General features: G+C 46.9%; 1 protein-coding gene across 6 annotated transcripts in view; it reads right to left on the bottom strand.

The window, feature by feature from the left end:
* Mbnl2 (muscleblind like splicing regulator 2) overlaps positions 1-9,364 on the bottom strand; it is a 93,376-nt gene extending 84,012 nt beyond the window's left edge. For 2 of the 6 annotated variants that reach the window (XM_051195216.1, XM_051195213.1), the window contains exon 1: positions 9,078-9,359. In XM_051195216.1, coding sequence (XP_051051173.1) covers positions 9,078-9,251 — 174 coding nt within the window. In that variant the 5' untranslated portion in view covers positions 9,252-9,359. Of the gene's footprint in view, positions 1-9,077 lie in introns of all 6 variants that reach the window. The other 4 variants (XM_051195212.1, XM_051195214.1, XM_051195218.1 and 1 more) reach the window with 4 other exon arrangements.
* Between the last annotated feature and the right edge of the window lie 10,083 nt (positions 9,365-19,447).

Raw genomic sequence — 19,447 nt, forward strand, 5'->3', positions numbered from 1 at the left:
GCCATGACGGCAGTGAGAAAGAGTCTTCATACACTGCCGCAATCCTTGAGCCGGAAGAAACCAAGTCAAACCAAGTGTAAACAATATGCCACTTAGCATTAGTGGTAGGGTCAGTTCATGGGGAAATCGTGAAGTAGGCAAAGGTCACTGTTGGTGTAGCCCCTGCTGAGCTAGCCTGGTCTCCACAGATCCGGGGTTGTGTCCCTTGGCACGGCGTGGAGTTAGCATTGTCTGACACCTGCCTTGGGTTTCTTGGGGATTCGTTCCGTGAAGGGAGGGGTACAGGGGTGTCTCCCATCCTAAAACGGGAGTTTGCTTGTTTCGTGGCTCACACTGTCCTTACATGCTAACAGAAAGATGCCCAAGCGACTTCTAAAGTCCTCTCAAGGGACAGAGTTTAACAGGGATTTTTAAAAAAAAAAAAAAAACACACACACACACACACACACAACAGCACACTTCCAGCATGTGTGGAGAGGCTTGTGATGGGGACATCAAAGGCCGATCCTGGCCTTTGAATTTATGGAGTAGAGCTCTTTAACAGGAGCTGGACATGGATGAAGAATTGTCTGCTTTTTCTTTTGCCCGGACAGGGCACTAAAATTAAAAAAAAAAAAAAGCAAAGTCATCTACAGATAATGATTCTTTAAAAGAGAGGAGAATTATGGTGATTGGGAAAACCAACTCAGAACTCAAAGAACGTAACTTCTGAATTGAACCTAAATCAATAGCAAAGCATAGGCCAAGGCTCTGCTTTGCGAACTGACTGTTGAAGCTTTGTCAGACACCAGCCTCAGTCTGTAACGAGTTTGGAGAACTGTAGAGACGCCCACGGTGGCCCGAAAAGCCACTCACTGCTCCTCACCCCAGCGTGTGTAATAGCGGGGATCAAATGTAGGGCGTCGCACCCGCTATGCGAGCACTCTACCGCTATTTTAATAGCTCCGGAGTGACATTTCAGACAGGTCTCCATGTATCATGCCCGTCGGGACAGCAATAAGCGCTGAACATGACCCACAAAGTTCTTGGGATGTCAACCAAAGAGCCCTACAATGCGGGGCCATTGGTATTTACCATAAGCAATGGGGGAACACTGAGAAACGCAAAGCCAGAAAGGTGACTTGCATTTTACCATAGCAGTCGTAAGTATAAGATTTCAGGATATATTTCTTTACGCACTTCTGCGTCCAATAGCTGCCGGGTACTGGGATAGAAGAGCGAGGTTCCAACCTCATGGCTTTACCTCCCAGTGGAGAAAAACAGGCGAACGGAAAACACCAGTCAAGCGTGCGTTCGGGGGCATTTCTGTGGGTAGGTCTGTGATATCTAATCTAATGCCAGACTGAAACGGAGAACCATCCCAGGGAAGCAGCAGAACTGACCGTGTCAGATACACAGCAGAGTCCAGGCCACGGAGGGTCTCAGAGGTCTTCCGACTTCAATGATGAAAACAGGAAAGCATTGGAATAGCCATACTGTCACTTACGCCTTCTACATCAAGCGAGCAAGGGATGCAGAAGCAAGGCCTCCCACGGAAGTTAGAACACACCACTGAAGAAGACGGAACAGGACTTGCAATGGCCTGGAGATGGCAGTGCCCGCCTTAGGCGGTGTTCTATGGCTGTGAAGAAACACTATGACCACGGCAACTCCTACGGACAGTGTTTAACTGGGGCTCGTTGTCATCGTGGCAGGAAGCGTGACAGCGTGCAGGCAGACGACGGGGTGCTGGAGGAGAAGCAGAGAGTTCTACATCCGGATCCACAAGCAGCGGGAAGGGAGAGACACTGGGCCAGTGAGGGTAGAGAATGAGGGTGCCAGGAGCACAAGTAAGACCAGGGCTGAGGATGCCGGCACAGAGGTAGAGGTGGTTGCCTCTCATGGGTGAGGTAGGTAGCAAGCTCAATCCCCAGTCAGACCATCTATGTAGAGACTCGGGGTGAGCAACGGACACCAGAGCTAAAGCTTTGAACTTTATCAAATTAATTTATCAAAGCCGAGCTGAGGATTGGATGCAAGGATTGCTAGGCTGTGGGACGGACACTGAGAATATGCGCTACTTTTATTGGTTGATGAATAAAGATGTTTTGGCCTCTGACAGGACAGAATATAGCTAGGCGGGAAATCCAAACAGAGTTAGAGAAAGAGAGAAGGCCCGGCCGGGGAGATGCCATGTAGCCACCCAGGGAAGCAAGATGTGAGCTAACAAGCCACGAGCCTCGTGGGAAAAATATAGACTATTAGAAAAGGGTTAATTTATATGTAGAGCTAGCCAGTAAGAAGTCTGAGCCATTGGCCAAGCAATCATAAACAATACAAAGCCTCAGGGTGTCATTTTATAAGAGGCTGCGGGACTGGGCAGGATGCATAAGCTGCAAGTACAGGGCCACACTAGGAGCCGGGCACAGAGTAAGATGTGCGCCTGTGGTCTGGGAGCCATGGGCTCGTTCTGACTTACTGACTGCCAGGACCAAGTGACAGATGACGGGACCCCCGGGGGGGCATGAGGGGGAGCATGGAGGGGAGGGGAGCGCAGGGCAGTCACTGGTCTATCCAGCTACACAGAAGGCAGGTGATGGGAAAGCGGAAACGCAACCAATGACTCTTGGGATCTCTAAAGCACGCACTTGTACTGGAGCACACAACACTAGTAGCTGACCTGATTTCTTCTAGAATCATGTAAGTTACAGGTACAATGCCACCCGAAGCCAAAGTCATTTTTGTGACAGCAATCTAGTGAGTGATTAATGTTGATATAATATGAAGAAAAAAACCATATCACAAGGCATGGTGGTGCACGTCTTTTAATTCCAGCCTTTGGGAGGCAGAGGCAGGCGAATCTCTATGAGTTCTAGGCCAGCCTGGTCTACAGAAGGAGTTCCAGTCCGACCAGTGCTGCATGGTCAGACCTGTTTTCATTTTTTTTTTTTTTTTAAAGAATCAGCAACAAAACAAAGTGAAGCAAATATTGCATGTAGCTTGTTTTTTCCTTATACTTTCTCTCTTGTTTAAAATTTAAAAATTTCTAGTATGTAAACATGTTTATTCATGGGGGTTTCCATGTTAAATTTTTTTCACTTCGAAGTACTAAATTTATTAAATATGAATATTGCCAAGAGAGTAGGAATTTTAAAATCGGTTACAACAGTGTGTTCCATAAGGGGAGCTGAGAATGTGAAGGAATGGACAATATCAATCAATATCAATTTTGGGGCCACTCTGACCTTTCTCCACCACTTAGAAGTCTGGTGGTCACAAATGAAAATATCCACATACCACAGTCACCTCACATACTTGTCCAGCAAAGTTAGTTATTTTAGACTGCACAAACGTAACAGGTCTATAGCTGCATGACTACAATGATTACTGTTAGAAAATAAAATGTCTGAGATTCTATTTCTAATTCAGGTCAAAACTAGAGACACAGTTTACAAAATATCCAAGTAATTACTGCAAATAATTAGCTGTGATTTAACAAGCCAACAGCATTTCAAGCACTTGGGTTTCAGGTCAGGGTCAATTACATAGTTTGATACGGTTTTAAGACGTTTCTCAGTTTTCATCCTGAAATTCTTACCCGTAAAATGCAAGCCTAACCATCAGGTAGCTTCCTGCTAGTATCCCATCAAATAATGAGGTCTTCTTCTTTCATCTTAGAAGGGTAGGAACAGGCCAGTGGTTTGTCCACTTTTTCCCATAAGGCCTTGTACTTCCATGGCCACAGCTGTCTTGATATTCCTGCCGGGGACATCCTGCTTTTAAACCCTGCTGTGTTACAGTCCATGGTACACAGGATAAGCGTTATAGAGCCTTCGGGGGAGGGGCAGCTGACATAGAACACGCCCAAAGTGCAGCGCGCCCCATTCAGTCATACACCGCAGCCCGTCTGAGAAGCGGCATGCTCTTGCGATGAACGCTTGCATCCACTTGACAGACTTTTCCTGGTCTTCTATTATACATGGCCCCATTCTAGGCTCTGTGGCCCCACCGGCAGCTCAGCAGACGCCACGCCCATCCTACTGCAGGTTCTCACAGAGTAGAGGAGGCAGAAGGATGAGGCGCCCACAGGCCCTCTAGCCCCTCGGCCGGCCACTGACCTTAGGGAGACGGAGGCCCGGGGAATGGGCAGAGAGCTTCACTAATAAACGCACGTGCTGCTGGGGGACATGGCAGGACAAACTGCTCACAGGGTCGAGGCGAGAGACGGTGAGCAGAGCAAAACCAAGAGCCCAGAAGCAAGGCCTGCTGGGTAAGCCGAGAGGACAGCGAGAACCTAGGTGGCTGGAGCTGCAGACAGCAGTCAGAGGAAGCCAGATGGCTGATGCATCTCACTGGGCCAGCCGGATATCGTCCCCGAGGTGAAAAGTCACTCACAGCCCCAGAACAGGGAGACGGGAAATCCAACTGGGGTACCAGGAGTATCACTGTCTTCCCCTGGAACTAGCATTTCTGGGCACGTGTTTGTGTGGTGTGTGTGTGTGTGTGTGTGTGTGTGTGTGTGTGTGTGAGTGTGTGTATGTGTGTGTGTGTGTGTCTGTGCGTGTGTGTGAGTATGTGTGGTGTGAGTATATGTGTGTGTGGTGTGTGTGTGGTATGTATGTGTGTGTGTGTGGTATGTATGTGTGTGTGTGTGTATGTGCGTGTGTATGTACAGCATGCCAGTTCAGCTAGGCTGGTTGCTGAGTGAGTCCCGGAACCTGCGTGTCTCTGTGTAATAGTGCTGGGGTTACAGGAACACAGGGCCATACGTGGGCTTGAGTTCCACATGTGTGCGAGAGGTCTGAGCTTACCACTCTCTCTCCTCAGCCCATCAACTAATTTTTACTTGGAAAGGTAATAGCTACACTTCTAAAATTTGTCTAAATTTTCCCAAGTACTCTGAGACTACTTTCAACAGAAATTAGCGAATCAGTTTTAAAAGTTGGTTTTCCCGTTTAAAAGCTGAATTCAACTGTGTAAGAAAATCGAAACCCTTAGTCTCAATAAGCATTGAAGTTAATTCATGTATTTCTTTCCAGATGCTCCCATTTGCCCAGATTAAATCCTGAGGGTTACAAGAAAAGGAATCTGAACAGAAAATCCCCAGCGCGGCAGCCGGGACCACAGAGATGGAGTTAACTTGCTCAAGGTCAGAGCCCTGGTAGCAGGTGAATTCTCGGCCTGTAGCAACACAGTTTTGTCCAGCTTGGCTTCTGTGGGGTCACCCTAACTTGTGGGACTGTTAGTGGCCCCTGTGGAAGCTGTCGATGTGACACAACCAAGCCGGAACTTTGAGAATTAAATCACGGCTGCCCGCACACTTCCCACCAGCTGCAGCCAGGCAACACAGCGTCACAGGCATAAACCCACAGTCACAGCCATGATGTGTTTTCCGAAACAGCTCCTAGTAGAGCGTTTTTATACACACTGCTCTCCTTCCAAACACCTCAGCAAACTATTTTTCAACACCCACAAACAAATTTCTTTTAGCGTGTACTTACAGAAAGTTTAATAATATGCACAAACCTAACAACAAGAAAACAAAAAGCATGTGTCCCCTTTATTGACAACTCAGTTACACACACCCCCATAGTGCTCATAAAACATGTTTTACCAAATGGCATCAAAATCTCAAATCTTATTATTATTACTGTTTTAACGTTGTAACTAATTTCTGGGGCGGAGGAGCTATAGCTCCCTTTCAAGGCGGTCATCAAAACCGATGTCAGTCCTGGGACACGTGTGGAAGGGTGAGAAACGGCACTGCCACTTTCTGGCACGTTCAGCCCTGGGTAGGGACGTAGCTGTGGGGAGTCGGGCAGAACTCAGTAACTTTGGCCCATGGTCTCTGTTACAGGCGGCTTCATGGACAGTAGTAACACACAGCTTGGGTTTTCTTCACCCCAAGTGCTTCAGGCTACAAGTATTTCAGACCCCCCTCTCCCCACAGACTTTAAATTTTTTGTTCCCCCCTTCTGATTTTGACTGTACCTTGTCCCATGAAGTCAGAAGTAAAATCTTCTCCTGGTAGAATTATGCCAGTGATTCAAGAGTTTCATATTTTGGGAGGTCTGAATAAGGGATGATCAACCCGTGTGAAATGAAAATATAAGTGGCTTCGTGGAGGATTAGCCTCATCATTTTTTGAGCTACTATTTTCTGCATCTGTAAGCTGTGCGCCCTGTTGTAGGGACTTCCCATCTTAAAAACAAGGCTCCAAAATGAACATGCCATGTACACACCGCAGCCATTTCCTCCAGTGTTTATTCTCACTGCTGCTGAGGGCGTGAAGTTAGTAAATCATAAATAATCCCTGAGCAGGTGTTCAGACTGAGGCCCAACTTACCCCTGTGCCTGAGGCAACTTTCACATTCTTTGCAGTTTGATAACTCAGCATATATAGTATCACACGCAAATCAAGTCACCTGCAAACCCAGAGTTCCCAGAGGGGACTGAGGACCTGAGGCGGTATGCAGGGATGCACCCGCACTCCAAAGAGAATGCACCACGCACTTCTGGAAGTGAGTCTGAAAGCCTCTTCTTGCTTGGATAATGCTCAACAGCCTCACAGCTTGAATCTGGGGCTAACACCATGTTACCTCGTGTCCTGGAACGGAGGAAGGCCCTGGTGAGCCCGAGGTGATGAGGTGAATTGTAAGGGTCGGGGCTCTGGCTCTGAGTTAGCCAGGGGTATCCAAAGAGTCTTGGTGGGCGGCAAATATTTCCCCTAACTTTGAGAAGCTTACAAAAGTGGCGATATTTAATATTACCTGTTAAACCAGAGAAGGAATTACAGATGACCTGAGAAGTTAGAGCCTCATTTTTGACATTGTCTTTTTGCCTCTCTCACTGGGTATTTTTGTGTGTGTGTGTAGTAATGTTAAAACAAACGGATATGTGCTTCTTTGGCAATAGAGAAATTAAAATTAACAAAAAGCACCAAAAAAAAAAAAAATGTCACGAGGGCAAAAATATTAAGCTAAGTAAAAAACATTAGTATGCTTTTCTAAACCGCAAAGCCCCAAGATGCAGCCTCTCCTGTGGCGGCAAGGGGGGGGGGTGACCTCAAGGGAGTCACTGGTCGTGGGTCACTTCTAGAGTGACAGGTGTCCTATGCATTCAGTGGGTTCTCTTCTGAGTGCCCATGGATATGAGAGACTTTGTGAGTGACATCAGGTCAGTGATGGTGTCTGGGGAGTGTCTCCTCCCTTGGACAACCGATGGATGCTGTCTTCTACGTGGCTGGAGGTGTGAGGACCTCTGCTTTTTAGAGGGAACACCTCCACTGGTGAAGACAGAAACAGCAAACTCAAACCGCCTTTCCTTTTTCAACGAAAGGAAAGATACAAATACTAATATGCACATGGACTTAAATTATTAGAGTTCAAATCAATTATGATCGATCTGTCCAGCTTTCATTTTAGTCTAGTCTAATGAGCCTTCCTGACAAAGGACTAAAATAGTGGTTATTATGTAGAGCACACATCTGATTTCTCAAATTTTACTTCTGTTGGGCTAAAAATAGATTCTTCTGCTTTTAGTGTAGAGACAGGGTTCTTCTTTTCGAAGACACATAAATATTAACATCGGTTTGAAGACTTATATTTGCGAGAGTGCTAAGTTTGAATCATGTCTCTTAAGACATAATTTTTATGTATGTATTCCTATACACATGATATGCGTGTGTGAGTGTGTGTGTTTGTGTGTAAGTGTGAGTGTGTGAACGTGTGTGTGCACGCACATGGAGGCCAAAGGGTAGCCTCTGGCCTTGCTCCTCAGATGCGATCCACCTTCGGTTGAAGCAGCGGCTCTCACTGGAGGCTGCAGCCTAGGCTGTGCTAGCCACAGACATCTTCCTGTCTCCACTTCCTAAGCACTGAGTGGCATTGCAAGTGCCTCTAACATGGCTGCTTTTTCCCCCCATTATTTTATTTTGGTTTATTTTTTTTTCACATGAGTTTTAGGTACAGAATCTGGTCTTCAGAAGGACTTTACTAACTGAGCTATCTCCCTGCTTTGAGACAATACGATCTAACTGCCTCAACCACCTGAGAATGGGCTCGGGTCGCTCTGTGAACTCATAGCTCCGTGGCTTCTCAGGTAGGAAGCCAAGAGCATGAGAAATACTTTTAAGGTTGGAAAGCGTACTGGAGCTTTCCATAGGCGGAAACGTTAAGCTGTACGTCTTGACCATATCTACTACCAAAATGTCACTATGCCCTTAAGACTACCTTAGGCTATCTGGAATTCAGAGCAGCATAATTTTAGGGATACAGTAAACCTCAGAAAGGTCTGAGTTAAGTCATCCAAGTGCAGCCATTGAATCCTTCCATTTCTTCAAACCCAAACTCTACCAAACCCAATACACCACTAGGGTAGGCAGCCGCCTCAGACATTCCCTCGTCTACGGCCTCCTGTCTTCTTCTATGTGGCAGACATCCTTCTTCCTGCACCGCAGTTATTTGCCACTGTTCCCTACTCCCCCCCCCCACATGAGCTCATCAAGGGGACATCTGAGTCGCACTGAGCTCTCTGATGATGTTCCTTACAGACAGTAGGTCCTCCAGGAACCTGCGTGGAGCGTGCATGTGTGCGCTCCGTAATTTCTGCTAGCCATAAACCATTTTAAGAGAGAACGAAAACCCTCTCAAGAAACACTTTAGGAGGGCTCTGTCGCGTTGGGGAGGAAACACACAGGAAGAGAAAGAGAGATGTAAGTCACTGTGATGGGCACACGGAAGTGACAGGCGTGGCTTCTTCACCTTTATGTAACCCAGAGGAGATCAAACGTTCATTAAACATTTACTTCAGTTGTCAATAGCCTGACTTTTATTTGAAGTCCTGGGGTACCTGTATGTCATGCTAGACCAGAAATACACAACCATGTGTTTTTAATGTAAACATAGATATGTAAAAAATTCATGTATGCCTGGCATGAATAAGTTTGAGTAAAAACAAACAAACAAAAGATAAAAACAAAGAAGACAGAACGTATTCGGCAGAGCTCAGTGCAAAGCATCGCTTCCCCCCAACCCCCTACCCTACCCCTCTGCAAGCCCAACTTGGCCTGGTGGTGGCATGTAAAATGACTGTCTTACCTTGAGGGAATCAAAGCAGGCAATTACTCTTCCATTTTCAACCTGGCAACTTTTTGGGGGGTGAGCGAATTTGCATTCTTCGTCGGAGCGTGAGCACGTTCCTCTCTGGTACTGTCTGCAGACTTCCAGCGTTAGCCACTTTGTGTCTCTCACTGGGGCAATGTTCAAGGCCATGGTGAGAACTACTTTGAGTTCTGTCCCTCTCTGTTAAATGATGGAATCAATCCAAGGCTCGATGATCCCAACACTACTGTTGTGAAAACTCCCACATGTAAGTCTCAAAGGCAGTAATGAATTCCTTAAAGAAGTCCAATCCAGGAAAGTGGGAAGAGACAGCTTATCAGCAGGCGATCATTCGCCGATCAATAGGTCCCACTGGAAGACTTCGAGCCACAAGCAACACGTGGTGCTCACTGTCATCGCTGGCTCCCAGGGTTCTAGTCTCTTGACTGCTTTGCAGACACACCTCTCCTTAATAAAGTGACTTCAATAGGATGGCACTCTTTGGGAAAATGTTGGTTCTGATGCTCACAGCTCTGGAGGATGCTGGAAAACACACCTGCCTCTCAGACCTTCGTATTTGAGCAGGATGGAGATTTTCTTTCCTTCGTCCTTTTTAAATTCTGCAATTAAAGGATTAAGCAAAGTCAGATCACTTCATCCACTCATAGGGTCAGGGTAAAGTGATTGACCAAAGCCAAACAAACAAACAAACAAACAAACCCACAAGAGGGAAATACAAAAACTGCTCCCTGACGTCTGCTGCCAGCAACAGAGACGTCACAAGGCCCTTTTCAATCACGAACCTGTAAAATATAAGACATGGACTTGCATCCAAGCTCGGAGGAACCAGATACTTGCACTATCTACTGAGCTCGGATCTAGAACTTGTGAAGGCACAGGTCAGCCACACGAGCTTTCGTGAGTATCGTAAGGACAGAGGGAGATGGGAGGAGCATCAGAAACTGTACAGAGGAATGATCTAGGCAGCAGTCCAAGAGGTAGGAGTGACTCAAACAGATGAGTGTGGCAGACACAATAATTAGGCCCTGTGAAACAATTCCATCTAATGTGCTTAATCACCAAACAGTGCATTAGAACTGTGGCTCCCAATTAATTTCACATTTAGGTCATTGATTTTATTGTTAGGAGCGCTATAAACAAGTGTAGGGATGTGTCTCTCCTACAAATGGGAGATAATATTATTTTGGAAAAAGCACAGGTTTCCTATCCCATGAGTTCTTTTTGAGTTTGCAGAGATTTGATGCTGGGGTAGGTAAACGGGGCCTCCTGATATTTGCTCCCTGAACTCTGAATACTTTCATGCCTTGGCTACTCGCTTGGTGTCTGTCTTCCCTGCAACATGTCATTAGGTAAAGAGGGTGGTTTGTAGTTATTTGTTTCTCACATGCCTTGGTTCATGGTATTTATTAGGATCCCAGGAAGTGCTTGTTGACCAATTGAACTCAGAACAAGATGATACAAGTTAACTTCAATCAAGTTCAGCTTTGTTTTAATGGAGACAAAACGTAATCATGTCTTCACCAGCATGGTGAGATGGCTCAGCAGGCAAATATACCTTACAACCTGAGCGTGATCTCTGGGACCCATATTGTCCAGGGACAGAACTGACTTCTATGGGTTATTCTTTGACCAACCCCCTCCCCCCACATACCCTTCACACACAAATTTAAAAATGTTGTAAATTGAAAAAAAACAATGTTCTCTTGTATTTAGAGTGTGAAGATTAAAAACAATGCTTATAACAATATTGTAAGTTAAAGTTCAGAGGTCTAAGGTCAGAAGACTTCATCTGTTTTAATTTTTCAAGAACAATGAATTTAATAACATTAAACTTGAATGTTAACAGGATAAACATGAGTAAAAGACTATAGGCTGTAAACTGACCATTTGCAGAAATGGTATGAAACATAAGCCACTGTATACATCAGCTCAGTCTTGATACCCTTCTAAAAAGTTATAAGTAAGGGCATGTCATGAAGATTAGAAATAAATTAGTCATGCTAAACCATTAAGGAGGGCATAAGACGCCATCATTAAATTAGAATGGGGTTTCAAAGTTCCCATGGCCAAATGAGGTCTTGGTCACTTTTATAACATCCAAGTTCAACGTTATGGTGTGATGGATTTCTCACGCGTCCGCATGATGCAAAGAAGCCCACTTCACTGCTTGTCACGTAGAAGTACAGCATTAACACTTGATGCTACTGTTTTGTATTTACTATACCTCATGCCACTTTGGGATGCAGTCTTTTTACTAACTAAAACGTATCCACTGTACATAGCATGCCATGTTTCACAACTAGCGGCCTCAAACATTCGCGTATAACAGAACGCTTGGTGGCATCAAAAAGGTCCCATCAAGTGACTGACCTACATCATCTGGCCTGCAAGAGTACCGTTGATGAGGCTTGTACAATGAGATCACCCCCTGCTGCATTGATTTATCAAAGTGCACCCCATCACTTACTTATACTGACAGTATTTCAAAATAGCTTGTACTCATTAAGTTCACAGGGCAGTAATTAAGTGGTTCGTGAATGTTCCCAGAAAAAGTGAGACGCCCCCTAACTGATGAACTTTAGTTAACTCTGGGCGAACGAAGCCAAACGGACTATCTTGCAGCCAATTGGGCTTTTTCTACCCTGGAGAGAGTTGCTACGTCTCTTACTGGAGAGACCATGATGGTGCCCTGTACTTTTATGTGGTCATTTAACCTTGATTTAGCAAGGCCTTTCCTGGGATGGTGGGAACTGCTTTTTCAACCCCCATAAATCTCTTATTTGTCTGTGGAAGCGCTTGCATGAGTTCTATACGAGTGTGCGCTTGAGGAAATGGGCAACGATGAAAGCTGTGACACATAGCTAACTTCAATTATAAAATATTGGAGGGAGCCAAGCACGTTCCCACTTGTCCGCTTGGCATTGTGTGCTCACAGCAGCAACATCAAGTAGCTTAGGCCAGGGAGCTTAAGAAGATGAGTTTAATAACCAAACTTACTCCGCATCAGGTTGCACCAACTGGCCCGGACCTGCAGCTTCGTTGCCCGCACCCCACCCCCAGACTTGGTGGAGGATAAAGGGAGGGGGAGCAATAGCTAAGGAAATGCGTCTGGCCATCAGCAGAGACGGGCATCGGTGATGAAGGGACCTCAGATGGTGTTCTAGACACATTCAGTGCATACCCAGAAAATATCATTAAAGTCCCCAAGGCCTAGGCAGTTTACAACGAAGAGGAGGTACATGCTGTCCCCAAAGGCAGCAGACTGCTCCACAGGCTGCACAGGTATAGGCAAACTTAGGTATTTCTGCATAGACGGCAAGAATAAAGATCACAAAAGCCACGCACAGTGAGGCTTTCAGTTCAGAGAAAGGATTCCCACTTAAGAGCTGTGACACAGCAACCAGGATTGGGGTTTACAAACTGTCATGAGAAGCTGGCCTCTAAAGCAACCATTTTCATCGGTCAGTGAAACAGAACGTATTCATGGAGCGTAACCCATGATTTGAAACGAGTACACATTATTTAGCAAGATAATCTACCATGTGTGACTTCAAATACTTTCCTGTTTTTTTTCCCTAGTGAGAACACTTAACATCTATTGTCAGCTGTTTTCAAGAGCTCCATAGCTTGTTTTTAAACTATGCTTATTGTGTTCTTGAACTTACTACCCCTGTCAAATTGAATTTTTAAATCTTTTGACCAACTTTTCCCAACGATACATTCTATAGTCCCTGGTTAATACAACTCTACTTTTGGCTTCTAGGGTCCTCCCCACCATGCAGGGGGGAGGGGTTAAGATTCCACATATAAGTTTTACTTAGTTAATATAAACTTGCTTTTAAGAACAGGGCTGCCAAGCTCTTGATAACAGATACTGCGTGTTAAAGAAAGGGGTATGCACTCAACAGAAACACACTGCTGTTGTAAGTCTATTCGTGGGCCTATGGCATGCATTCATCTACCCAGCATGCTCTTGTCCCTATTCTACAGATTACGTAGCCAGCCATCAAAGGCACCACGAGTGGACACAAGCAGGCAGCTCTAGGATCCTAAGAGTCGCAACAGACTGAGATGGGTTTGGGACAGGCTACCACAGCTGACGAGCAATGACTACATGAGAAGATGGAGAAGACCAAGTTTAACTTGTTACCAAGTGAAAACTCGGAATCTCCTTTGTGCCTGTAATACATTTTGGCTGTTATTTTGGAATCCTGTGAATCCAGCTCAGCACCTGGTCTGTAGAAAACACTCTTAAATGTTTGTTGAATGAACTCCCTGATCCTTCCCCCGATGAACACTTGCATTTTAATACAAAGTCCAAGGGAACAGGAATGAGGTTTGGATGGGGCCACTTGGCTATGGTCTGTAGGGACATCCCCGGCGGGTGCCCTGACTCGTTCTCCTGCTGTCCAGCAGACTGGGATGGCTAGCTGCCCCAGTGATGAGTAACTCCATCCTCAGCCTCATGATTTCCAAAGCTCAGGAAGAACCTGAGCCCGCAGCACCGTAGTCCCTTGAAACTTACAGAGAAATGCAGATTCCCAGCTCCTCCCAGAAAGCCAACACTGGAAGCCCAGGTCGGGCCCACAATCTGTGTTCAATCAGCCCTCTGGAGTAACCAGTGTGCACGCTTTAGCACCCACCACCCTGAGCAGCATCCCTGGCTGCCTTATTCTCCGCTAGATCGTAAAGAAACAAAGATGGCTGCCTCAGGCCACCAGCAGGAGCTCTGTGTGTTCACAGATTTCCACGGAACTAGCCACGGGAGGGCAGGAGGAGAGTTCCCTGGTGGCCACATGCCTGGCCAATCAAAACAAAGCAAAAACAGATGAGCAGAGACACCCAGGAGCCCATATCCAGGTGAGTGTTCCGGGAGAATGAGGGTTCAGATCAACACACTGCGCTCAGGGTCTTTCAAAATTCAGGCCTTTGAGGAAGGGTGGCCTTGCTCTATAAAGAGACCTTGCTCTTGTGACCTTTGGAGACACCATTGTCAGAGAGAAAGGGGAGCTTTGTGAAACACATCCATACGTCCTTCCTACAGCCCCATAGCCAGGCTCACTGTCTTCAAAGGGAAGACTCGCTCAAAGTTCAAAGATAAATGGCTTTCTATAGTATTTCTTGAACTTCGGAAGGCCTTTCCACTCAGCTCTACACACCAACGCCAGCTATTTTTAGGGTCCTTCTCTCACATGGCGCTTCCATTTATTTATTTATTTATTTATTTATTTATTTATTTATTTATTTATCCCAAAATTTATTTAGAACCATTCTAGGTGTTAGCTTTTCAGAGAGCCATGGCTCTGGATTACATGAAAGAATTTGCGGCTGATGTTCTTGGGCAATCGCTACATTATGCAGCTGGGAAGTTTGGAATGCCTGGCCCTTCACTGCAGGAGAGGAGGAGGTGGCTTCCCTGGGCTCCACGCCCTCAGACAAGCCCAGGCTGAAGACCCCCCAGGTGTCCCTGCAGAGCCATCCCTTTGTGGGTAATTTTCACATTTCTGAAGGGAAACACATCAATCATGTCCAATCTTGAGGCTGAGATTGATCAGAATTTAAGACTGCCTTAGGGGAGAGGGCACGGCCCTCCCAGTTTGCTCCTGGTCACCTGGCTGCTGTAGTGCCAGACAAGGCCTCCTGCAAAACAAACAGGTTCCTGAGTCAGACAGCCAAGGCCTCATTAGCCACAGAGGGTAGGCCGCCCTTAATTTTATTTTGCATACATCTAATTACAGTGAAGAGCTCTTGGCTCTGCGGCTTCCTATTTCTCAGTTTTACAAGCTCTGGGTTTCCCATTCTTAACATTTAAATTCTTAAAGTCCGTTTTGGGTTTTTTTTTTTTGTTGTTGTTGTTTCTTGGTTTGGGTCTGGGTCTCTCTACTCACTGTGTAGTGCTGGAGAGCCTAGTGCTCAAGCTGACCTTCCTGCCTCTGCTCCTCCAGCCGGCTGAGGGTTACAGGCATGTGATACCATGCTGGGATTTTATGGGGGGGGGGGTGGTAAGCAGGAGAGGTCGAGTGGTCATTAAGACTGGGCTAGCCTGGAATACAAACCAGCCTTAAACTCTGGCAATTCTCCTGCCTCAGTCCGCTAGGACTGGAATTATAGGCTAAGTCAAGGCACATGACTTAAACACACTGAAATAAAATAACCTTTCCTTCCCAGGAGGAGGTTATTATTATCTGAGCATCCCCCCTCCCCACCCCCTTACCCCCGGGACTGAGACCGTTGAAAACAGCTCGTACTGAATTCCCTGCACTGATAACCAAATGTGCCACGTCCCGGCCTATCCAGTGAAGATACAGTGACTGCACAAGTCGGGAGGGCCACCGGCTGAAGCACCAGGGCTGAGGAGTGGGGTGTGATACCATAGCGTCCGGGAATCTCTGCCTCGGGGAAGAGAGTCAAACCAGGTCTCCCTGAGACAGCTCAGACAGGCAGCAGTGACAGAAAGAAGCCAACCATCTATTCACAGAAACCAGGAGGGCCATCACGGTTAGCACCAAAAAGATCTGTTCTTCCGAACTCCTCTGAATTGTTTTCTTCTTCATTTTTTAGAAATCATCTATAAAATGGAACTTTGAAAGTTAAGGGACGGAAACCAGCTTTTCATGCCGGGCTTCTAGAGTTCCCTCCAGGTAACTGTGACAGACCAATCCCTTTGAGCTTACTGGTGAAGGAGATAATAACACATAATCCATACACGTCTATGGTAATGCAACATAATTAGCAGTACAATAAAGGGTTCTCTTTATGGTAGCTAGTCTACATTCACCTGGACTCTTTGGAGATATCTGCATTAAGTTTTAGTTTTAAATTTCTAAGCCTTTTGAACGAGGCAGCAGTGTAAACTGAGGCACGGTTGTTCTTTAGCTTGTTAGGAGTGTCACCAGAACGTATTGGAAACTTTGAAAAACCATGTGTTGGGCGTAACTGTGTTGGTGAATGTATGCTGCACACACAGACACATGATGGCAGGTGGAAGGGTGCTGTATCACCAACAGACTTGGGAGCCAATGATGTGTGTGAGTGTGAGTGTGTGCGTGCATGCACACGCGTGTATGTGCGTGTGTGTGCCTGTGTGTGTAGGCGTGTGTGCGTATGTGTATGTGTGTGTATGTGTATTAGTGTGTGTGCATGTGTATTAGTGTGTGTACGTGTGTGTACATGTGTGTGTGTGTGTGTGCATCTTAAGAACAATGAGTATAAATGTGTGCATGCATATTTATCTGGAGAACTCTGTCTATGGTGGGGGATACAAACTATGGAGTCCCTTCTATAATGTGAGTTCCAGAAACCTCTGACAAATCTTCAAGCCCTCATCCTGAGTGGGATCAGTGTTCTAACTGTCGATGACATCTCCATTGTTACTCGGTTCTTTTGGACACACTTTCTGATACATTGCTGAAGGAAATGAGACAGAGACCCCCCCCAAGGTCACAAATAGGTCAGTGTTATCTATGGCAGAAGCAATAAAGAAGAGGTCTCAGCTAACTTTTTCCCACTGGTATGTCTTAAAGTATAAGTGAGAAAGTCATAAAATCCAGGGCTCATTTTAATATTTGAACACTTCCAATCTACTTTCAAGACAAATTCCAGGAATGCACAGAGGCAGAAATCCCATCTTTAATTAGAAAAGAGAAAAATTGCAAACATACTCCTAAACCCACACCCAGATAGAAATACTTGGCGCATATCCGTATTGACATTGTGTTTTCTATCCAAATGCAGTTCAGTTGGGGCTTTTCCTTCAGCACTGAAGAAAAAGCAATTGTAATAAATATATTATTAATAACATTCAAGTAGGACATGGTACTTGCTTCCTGGGTGGCCAGGAGCCCACGTTGTGCTCACACAAGGTGACAGGGGACCCCTATCCCTCTGCTAGAATTTCCCTTTCCTTCCCTGGCACAGTCTGCAGAGAACACTTTTCTCAGCTGACCTTTGACCTACGCTGTCTCCCCTCGACACCAGCCAAGGCGCCCCTTCATCTGCCCACAGTTACGGTTTGAGTGCGCCGCATCCCTCACACACTCCTGCTCTGTGTTTTGCTCCTCATCTGTGTCCCTTTGAGAGGCTGTGGACCTCTTGATCGGCTCCCTGGGCTGCTGTGATAGGGACAGACTGCCACACACGGCCGACACCCTTAGCGGACACCCATCACACCTTCCCCACCGAGATGCGTTGAAATGCTTCTAAAACCATGAGCCGAAATAATTGCCTCCTTCTTAAGCTGTTGGTGTCAGGAGCTGTAGGGACAGTGTGGCAAAAAGGGAATAAACACACGTACAAAGGCTAGGACTCCCCTCCTGACCTACTTTTAATATCAGCAAACAGAAGAGATGCCTCATGCAGTCAACGGACGTGCATTTGAAACAATCATCGCCTTGCCTTAACTGTTGGCAATTAAGCCACCAAGGCACATATGCACTAGAGGACGACAGGAAGCTGACCTCTACATGAGCACGCACGTGTGTGATGGGCACAGGAAAAGGTTGGCACAGACACGATCCATGGCATGGCTTTTCAAAACTGCACCTTGGGAAGTTCTGCTTCTGGAGCCTCAGGGTTGCCCACAGAAGTAGAAGGAGGAATTCCGAGAGTACGCGGTGCGTGTGCGTGTGCCTGTGTGTGCCTGTGTGTGTGTGTGCGCGCGTGCGTGTGCCTGTGTGTGCCTGTGTGTGTGTGTGCGTGCGTGCGTGCGCGTGTACACACAGCACCTGCCTGAATGAAGCTCCCTAGTTGTTCAGGAACACACTTCCGTTTACCCAGCTGCTGACTGTTGTAGTCTGTAACGATTCAATTACTCTCAGACAGCCCAGAATCAAAGCTTGGTGTTCACAGGCAGAACAGAGTTATTGAGATGGACACCTTCTGTGACTGGCAGTACATTTAGTGGCTGGGAGAGCCCAGGGCAGTTCTTCATAGAGTCATGTCCACCACAGGCATCAAAATCTGTTTGCTCACTCCCTTTAAGATCCAGGGATGTGCCCTGAATTCCCACAATGCACCTTGGGCTGGTCCTCATCAACTACAGTGCCATGGGGTTTGGGATGCCCAAGTATGCATGGACAGGCACTGGTACAGAGCACTGGCCGAGTGAGCCGAGGACCTCAGATGGTACCAGAGAAAGGAAGACGAGACTTTGTTCCGGGAAAGCTCCACAGAGAAGCCAATCTCCAGATGTTTGTCCTGAAGAGCTTGTAAGAGGCAGGGATCGTGCCAAAGGCTAGAGCGATGTTTGAGGGGGAAGGAAAGATCCAGGTAACACTGTGCTGTAGCTATGGACAGCAAAGAAAGGCCACATGCAGGCGATGGATGTTAGAAGTGCATTAGCAAGAAGTAACCCTTCGGGGTCTAGGAGAAAAGGAAAGAGGTTAGGCAAAGAGAGCTTCACAGCGTGTGTCCTCCGTGGGCAGGGGGACCCGATGCCGCACCCCAGGTAAAAGCGCTGGCCAGGGAGTCGAGGCCGTTTGTTCGTAGACAGTACAGAAGTCATGGTCATGAGGTGGAATCCAAGTTCCTCGGGCCATGGGATGGCTAATGGACACGCATCCTCGCTGAGTGAGACGGAGGGCAAGGCAGGCGTGGGTATGTCTCCAGGAGACTAAAGGACCACTTGCACAGGTCACGGCCGTATTCACTTCGTTTCTTAGAGGCGACAGAAGTAAGAAGGATATCAGGGTATGTCTGTGGACAGCTGTTAGCAGTGAGGTCTTCCTGATTCTCCAAGAGCACAGGAGCAGCCAAGGCAACCCTGGTGTACTTGGTGGCACAGGGACGCGTCAGAACAGCAGAGAGAACGTCCCATGCGCTCTGCGCCGATGCCAGACCGGCCCTTGGGCAGCTGTTTCTGGAACCTTGGGCTGCTCAGAGTCACAGAGGGATAAGAGGAAGACCAGCCTCACCAACAGGCTCCTTCCTTTCAGGGTTGGAAGGAAAGAAACGGGAAGGAGCTTGGGAAGACGGAGGGTGGACGTTGGTGACTTACGAAAGACCGGAGGAGTGAGGGGGAAAGACACACAGCTGGAAAATCAACTCCAGCTAACTGTCTCCCAGCCCTGCCCTTTCAGTCACCGGACACACAGGGAGGGTGGGGCTGGGTCCTCGGATGCTGCCCAAGGTGAGAATATGGACTTCTGGCCGCCATGTGACATGACAGGACACAGGGACCGAAATATGAGCTATGTTAGAAAGCGGCGGCGCTTCCCTGCTAAGGCGAGGCCTGCTCCCGGATGGAGGGCTCTGGTCTTGTGACTTTGTTTACCCGTCCCCGGCTGGCTTGGGACAATGGCGGGAGAAGGCAGGGGCCCATTTGGAGGTTAAGGGCGCACAGTATCAGA

Source organism: Phodopus roborovskii, unplaced genomic scaffold, assembly GCF_943737965.1.
Source record: "Phodopus roborovskii unplaced genomic scaffold, PHOROB, whole genome shotgun sequence".
Lineage (NCBI taxonomy): Eukaryota > Metazoa > Chordata > Mammalia > Rodentia > Cricetidae > Phodopus > Phodopus roborovskii.